Consider the following 7,823-nt stretch of genomic DNA (forward strand, 5'->3'; position numbering starts at 1 on the left):
CAGTCTTGGATTAGGCAATGATTTCTTAGAAATGACAGCAAACACACAAGCAATAAAAGAAAAAACAGATAAACTGGACTTCATCAAAATTTAAAACATTTGTACTTCAAAAGTCACCACCAAGAAAGTGAAAAAACTATCCACAGAATGGAAGAAAATATTTACAAATCCTATATCTGATACAGGGGTTTATCCAAAATAAATAAAGAACAACTACAACTCCACAATAAAAACAGAACTCAATTTAAAGATGGACAAAGGATTTGAACAGACATTTCTCCCAAGAAAATATAAAAAGGTTCAATAAGCATACGAAAACATGGTAGTCATCATCATTATCGATCACATAATGCACATCAAAACCACAATGACATACTGCTTCACACCTCCTAAGATGACTACCATAAAAAAGCCAGACAATAACAATTGCCAACGCTGTGGGAAATTGGAACTCTCATACATTGCTGTTAGGAAGGTAAATGGTGCAACTCCTAAGGATTACAGTCTGCCAGTTCCCCAAAAAGTTAAACATAGTAACTATACGACAAAGCAATTCCGCTCCTGGAAAAATGAAAACAAATGCCCACACAAAACCTGTACACAAATGTTCAGAGCAGTATTCATAATACCAAAAAGTGAAAACCCACATGTCTATCAACTAATGAATGGATAAGTAAACGTAGTATATCCATACAATAGCATATTATAGAGACAAAAAGGAAATGAAATACTGCTGTACCTTACAACATGATGAACCTTGAAAAATTACGCTTCGTGAAAGAAGCCAGTAGCAAAAGACCACATATTGTATGATTCCATTCACACAAAATGTCCAGAAAAAGCACATCAATAGAGACAGAAAGTAGACTGACAGTTGCCTCGGGCTGGGTGGTGGGAACGTTGAGAGGAAATGAGGAAGTGGTGACTGCTAAAAGGTACCTGTGTATCTTTTAGGGGTGATAAATGTTGTAAAATTGATTGTGATGGTTACACAACCCTGTGAATATATAAAAAGCCACTGAATTTTACACTTTACATCTCAGTAAAAGCTGTTACATTTTAAAAAAAAAATTAAAGCAGAGCCAGTGTTCAATGAGTGCAGACCCACTGAAACACAGCAATAAAGTGAAAACAGCTAGTGTAACTAACTCAACTACATCCTCTTTTTTAGTATCTCCTTTTACCTGCTCAATTACTAAATCAAAAATCCAAATCCAAATGAATCATTTTACCGTAGTGTCTACTATACTTTCATAATAAGAATCTCTGTCCAATTTCCATGCTCATAAAGGTAATACAAACTTGGGTAGTATCAGATCATTCTAGAATTTGAATTTAGCTTATTTGTAACACAGAAAACATGTTAACTCCTGGATGACAAAATTTTTAATTCTAACTTGGAGATTTTTTTCTAGCAAGATGCCAGTTTTCCATTAGCATCAAGGAAATCATAAATGAATACACTAGCACATTTACAGATTTAAGGTGTGCTTTTGACAATTTATGAGGAATTCTGCAGGTCACAACATAGTCATTTACAAGGGGCAGGAATTCTACCTGTTAGCACTCTGTAAAGGTATAGCATGAGTTTTACTCCCTCTATCCTGCTAAGCCACGTGCAAGGCACTGAGTTAGTAAGCAATTCCAGCCAACAGCCCTGCACCTCCAACTCAGCTGGCAGTAAGAAAACATTTATGAATCTTCAGAGACCTCACAATAGAGCCCTTGCAAATGTTATGGGTCAATTACGTTATCCATCATAAGAGACGAGACCAAGCAAAATATATTCTACTATTTATAGGGTTATACTCTTAAGTGTATAAGCAAATTTCAACGAATTTATGTACAATTCTTTATGCCTATGGCCCGACAGAACTTTGATTTCATAAACAGAAACTTTTTTCTTAGCTGTATTATAGTTTTGTTTTTAAACATTAACTCTTGCGTTGTAATTGTTTTTTTAAAGAACTCGTAATTTAACCCAGCTTAAAAAAAAAAACCAAAAACTGGATTGTTGCATTTTTACCTCAAGGACAAAATTAAAGTAAAAAGAAAACTGAACGATGTACAGGCATGTGTTTCCTATAAGAAAAAATAATTCAACCTATTATCAAAGCATTTTGTGGCTACTCTTTAAAAATAATATTCAGGCTTGTTCAAAATCTGAAAAAAAATTAAGCCATACTACAGTAACTTCCCCTAAAAATGCCTTAGATAAACTTACCTATCTACAGTGAGTGATGTAATTCACTGAGACTTGATATTCCCAACAAGCTCAAATGACAGGCTTTAGAATACCTTACCACAAGCTAGTCCCTTCAGTATGATTCCAAGAATTGCTTAACTGGACATCAGGTAAGAGACGCACCAAAATTCATGAGTCCCATCTCTAACCTGACATACACACAGAACTGGGATGTAGTGGTCTGTTAAGGTTCCAGAAAATACTAATAAACCACAGTTTAAGTGGAACACGACACCCACGCAATCCCACCCAGACAACAGATAAAATCCTTCTCCACTCCAAATACCTGAACAGGTAAACCCAAAGAAGTTCCCTTACACGTAATCTTTATCTGTGACAGCAAGCTAACAATTATCCAAACAACCAAAAGGCAGAGTTTTGAGAGTCATGTGCACTGGGAAAGGTAATACACAAAGGGAGTACTAGGGGAATAGTATTTTTACTCCTCCTATTAGGCTGATAGATTTAATTTACTATACTTTTATAGTAAATTTTATACTTATAGCCATTAGGACACACATGAAAGTAGCACTGAACTTTTAAAAATCAACCACAAAAGCACTATTAAACTTTATGCCAAAAATAAGCCAAACTAAAATTATGCTCTAACTTCTCTTTCTGAAGATAGTAACCACATTCTCACTGAAATACAGATAAGCAGATTTACTATAAACCACAATCAAATATTTGACACCAAACAATCCAAAAACCACGTAATCCACTTAACCACACTGAACACGTATATTAAGCAGCACAAGCACATAGGGAATGTAGAGCTAATCACCACTTCCCAATCAGCCACAGCACAGAGGATCCTCTGCATGCCAAAAGCGAGCACTACATACAGGAAGGTGGTGGATAGGATCTTTATCTCTGCCCGATCCAGTACAATCAGCTATTCTGGGATCAATAAAAGGATCCAAAGCCATCCATAGACCTCAACCTCACTTCTAAAGCAAACTTATTGGCTATCCAATCTCCATGCTGTTAAATGGATTTTCTTGCAAATTCCCATAAGCAAACAAATTAACCAACATAGGTATAGGCATACCTTATTTTATTATGCTTCACTTTACTAGGCTCCACAGAGGTTTTTTTTTACAAACTGAAAGCAAGACCCTCCACCAGCAAAAAGATCACCACTCGCTTTACTGCCATACTTGCTTTATTATGGGTGTTTGGAACCGAACCCACAGTATCTTCAAGGTATGCCTGTATCTTTCTACAATGCTATATGTCAATTAGATCTCAATAAAACTGGGAAGGGGAAAAATACAATAAAGTAGCTATCTTTCCTGAAACTGAAGCGCTTATTATGTGTGACATCACATTTTAAAATGCTTTATTTATAAAGCTTACATAACCAGTAATGATATCATTCACTAAGGCTCCAGGTAAAATTAAATCTCCACATTTCAGATGACACTATAAACTTTTCTTTTTCACTTTAAATAGAACTATGGTTTAATTATTTTAATTTATTTAAATAACTATTATGTAACTTCTTTCCTGACTCTTAAGTTTCCATGCATGTTTACAATATACTGGTTTAATCCAAGTTAAATTATTATCTGTAATAAGTCAAAACTAAAGTAGGCTAACATATTAAAAATAATATATCTTCCAATGTGATCACATACACATCTTTACATATATGAAACCAAACTGTACATCCTCTGTTTGGTAATCTATTATTTTCATCCAACAGTATATTACCAACATTTTTTCAAATTTCAAAAAAAAGAAAAGAATACATCTGACAGTAAAGCTGCAGTCTAACCATCACATGATATTTCATATGGATTTCATTTCTCAAAAATAAGCCTTAAACAAGCTAATGAAAACAAAGTAATTAAGTTTATTTTGCCAATAACCTGTTGTCAAAATTTAAGCAGCTATATAAATTAAGTTCACCAATCCATTCTCGTAAAACAGTTACAAAAGTATTATATGTGGTAAAACATACTTTATTAAAAAAACGAAGATTTTAACAATTAAAGCAAATGCTATCCTAAGAAACAAGGGATTTTAGGTTTAATTCAAACTGGAGTTTTTCGGTGTATCAATCCACTTACATGAATTGGCCTCCAAAGCCTAAACAATGATAGGCCATCTGAAACAGCTTTGATGTAACATAATCTTAATTGTGACAGAAAGTCTTACGGTTAAACAATTTTACCTAACCAAACATGTTATGTTTGAAACATTCTTTGAACATTATTGCAAGTTTAAATACTGCATGACTCTCGTGTAAAGAACCATATTAGATTCACCAACATAATAAACCTTATTAGAATTTTCCTACACAAAACAGTTGTCAACTACACAACTACAATACAGCCATCTGAAAAATCTTTCCCTTTCATTAATATCTATACTTGTTATCTTTATTTTCACATAAAAATAAGATCAGCAAAATGAGAAATCATACCAAACAATAAATTCTACCTGCATTCAATATTGGAAACATTTTCCTGTAATCTGCCCTCTCACTTTCAATCCATAAAACTACCAATTTAAACTATAAAAACTCCATATTGGCCTGGTTCCAACAGTGACCTCAGATCAACACGGAAAGAAATGTCTTAAAATAACCACACAGCTATCTTCCAAATACTGCACCAGACCCAACACACAATATAAAGCTGACGGTTGTTTTTCTCCTCTTCCTCTGTGTACCTGTATTTCATTAATCATTTCCAGGCAAGCACTTTTACTTCCTACAAGTTATCTCTGACCAGAAAATTGATGACATGTGGTCATAAAGAAGAGAATATTTTAAATTTAACATCATCACCTCAAATCACCTATTCCGACTTAATCACACCTGATGACTATAAGAACTAATGTAAACCAGGAAGAACAGCTTAATATTCCAGCACTCTTAAAAATCAATTTTCAACAAGATAACAACTGAATAATTATCAAATAGCAAATATTTCAGCCACACTATTACTCTATCATTAAAGAAATCATTTAAGGCCCTAACACCTCTTCTACTAAAATTGTATTTGTTACCTTATAATTGCATTACTCTGTTTTTGGCAACTCCACTCTATCACTACACACTTGCTGAGTATTCCATTTATGCACAGAAACCACCACCACCACTGTCTTTCAGTCATTTCAATCCAAACCACAACGTTTTTACTAACAATCAGACTTTGACAACAGTTGCATATCAAACCAACAGTTAAATTATAATTTCTGCAAGAGATAAAAATAAATAAAAATCCACAAGTACTTACCTACAGTTGGGAGGAGGGTCCAACGTAATTTCTGCAAGTTCCTTCTGAATTCTTTAAAATAAAGACAAAGAAAGTTATGTGAAAATGTCTTCACTCTCTTTTTATGTCATTAAAATGTTATACTTTTACACTAATATTTCCCATTTGTATGTTTTTTAATTTAAAATACTAATACTGTATAAATCATCATTTACAATAACACAGCAGTGATTACTGCCACGATTTTGACAATGCACCTACAAGAGGGTAATAAGACTGGCTACCTCAGTGCACGCAGCCTGTGGAAGCAGCACGGTCACTAAAACTAAAACTAAAACTTCACTAAGCTGGGCCGACCGAGTGGCTCAGTTGGTTAAGAGTGCAAGTTCTGAGCAACAGGGTCACCATTTCGATTCCCACATGGGCCAGTGACGCTGCACCCCAGCTGAGGTGCCGCTGAGCTGCCAACAGGTGTCAGGATGGCTCAGCTGGTGAGAGCACGTGCTCCTAAACAACCAGGTTGTCGGTTTGACACCCGCATGGGATGGTGGGCTATACCCACCTGCAACTAAGATTGAATATGACACCTTGAGCTGAGCGGCCGCGAGCTGCCGAAGGGCAGCTGGAATGGCTCAGTGGTTAGAGTGTGCGCTCTTAGCAACAAGGTTTCCAGTTCTACTCCCGCATGGGATGGTGGGCTATGCCCACCGGCAACTAAGGTTGAATGAACACAGCACCTTGAGCTGAGTGGCAGGATGGCGACTGGACTTGGAGATGAGCTAGCTGCGCCCTCCACAAGTAAGACTGAAGGACAACTTGGCTGTTCCCTTTCCTCAATAAAATCTTAAAAAAACAACAACCAAAAAACCACCAAATAACAACTTCATTAAGCCACTAATAATAATAACCAAAATTTCTGGTTTAAATTGGAAACTCTTGCCACTTATTTCTGGATTATTCCAACTTCTGATTTGTACTAGAACATCCCCATGTAGGATGAAAAGGTGATCATATGAAGCTGAATCCAGGCATCCTGACAGATCCAATTAATTAAAGAGACAATTATCAGGATTTCATTCCAATACTTGAAATTGCTGTCAAAATATGTATGGTATTCCTCCCTGAAGACTCTAGGTTGGAGCAGACTGAGGCTTTCAAGTTTGACACTGTTCTTTCTGCTAGAACTATCCCAACAACATGTGAATAATCATTTTAATGTCATTGCAATGAACTTCATGCAAAGCAAAGAGAACTTTTTTAAAAAACCTGCTTTTGTCCTCGTGTTATTTTCAACTTTGACTTTTAGCTGCACTTAATGCCCTACATACATACACGAAGGCTAACAGTGCTACACTGTTTTGTAAGACAATACTTAGCAAGCTCTTAACTATCATTCATGCATTATTAAACACAGGCTTTGTTAAACCAAATACAAACAAAAAAATTCTCGAAAGCATTTCTTCTCCTTTGCCTTGGTTTTCAAATATGAGATTCACTGATGGCTGGATGCCGCTGTCTGATGATTATTGTGATAGTACATGGATGACAGCTGACTAAAGTACCTTAAAAAGCAAAAATCTGAACAAAAACATTTACTCTCAAATTCATTCTGTCTTTTTCAAGACAACAAATGGAACTACCAGAATAGATGTAACTCCTCCTAAAGGAATTGCACACTACTAATATAACGTTCACTTCTCTAAGCCATGTGATTCAAGGTTAGGGAGGCATTTATAAAGTAAAGCTAGATTAATAAACTCAAAGCCAAGGACACTTTCATTTTAATTCTGCTGTGCCATTAATTAAGAGTTCTTGGGTAAAAAGACTGCTCACACCTGCTTTCTCTCTCAGCCTGAGTTTTCTGTCCTACAAAATGAAGGGGTTAACTAAAACAAATTCCATGATCTCCTCCATTTTTAAAACATGATTTCCTTTTAATATGCATTCTATGATGTGTTTGCGTGCATATGAAGTAGATATGGCCCACAATTAAATGAGAGAGGATTCTTAAAGATCTGATATAGAACACCCTTATGGGTTTCACACACAAATATTAAACAGGCACTTTAAAACTCAGTGGGCAAGTCCAGGTTAGACAGCGAACTGCGCACACCCATGATGTGCAACTCCCACTCCTTCAGCACACTCCCTGGTGGGAGGAGAGACAAAAAGAGCAAAAAGGAATAACCAACAAAGACAAGGGGTGATCACCAATGGATGAGAAATTTCAGTAGATTTCTGGAAGACAGAGTGGATGGGTGTAAATTAAACAGACTGAGATGGCCAACTGCATAAAGATATAATAAAGACACATTATTCAAGGGTGTGAGGGTGGGGTGGTTGAGGGGCGG

General features: G+C 35.8%; 1 protein-coding gene across 1 annotated transcript in view; it reads right to left on the reverse strand.

Annotated features, from left to right (window-relative positions):
* LOC109389838 (ubiquitin-conjugating enzyme E2 E2) overlaps positions 1-7,823 on the reverse strand; it is a 302,286-nt gene that overhangs the window by 282,970 nt on the left and 11,493 nt on the right. Inside the window, exon 3 of the mRNA XM_019655751.1 lies at positions 5,494-5,544. Coding sequence (XP_019511296.1) covers positions 5,494-5,544 — 51 coding nt within the window. The remainder of the gene's footprint in view (positions 1-5,493; positions 5,545-7,823) is intronic.

Source organism: Hipposideros armiger, unplaced genomic scaffold (genome assembly GCF_001890085.2).
Source record: "Hipposideros armiger isolate ML-2016 unplaced genomic scaffold, ASM189008v1 scaffold_245, whole genome shotgun sequence".
NCBI classification, from domain to species: Eukaryota; Metazoa; Chordata; class Mammalia; order Chiroptera; family Hipposideridae; genus Hipposideros; species Hipposideros armiger.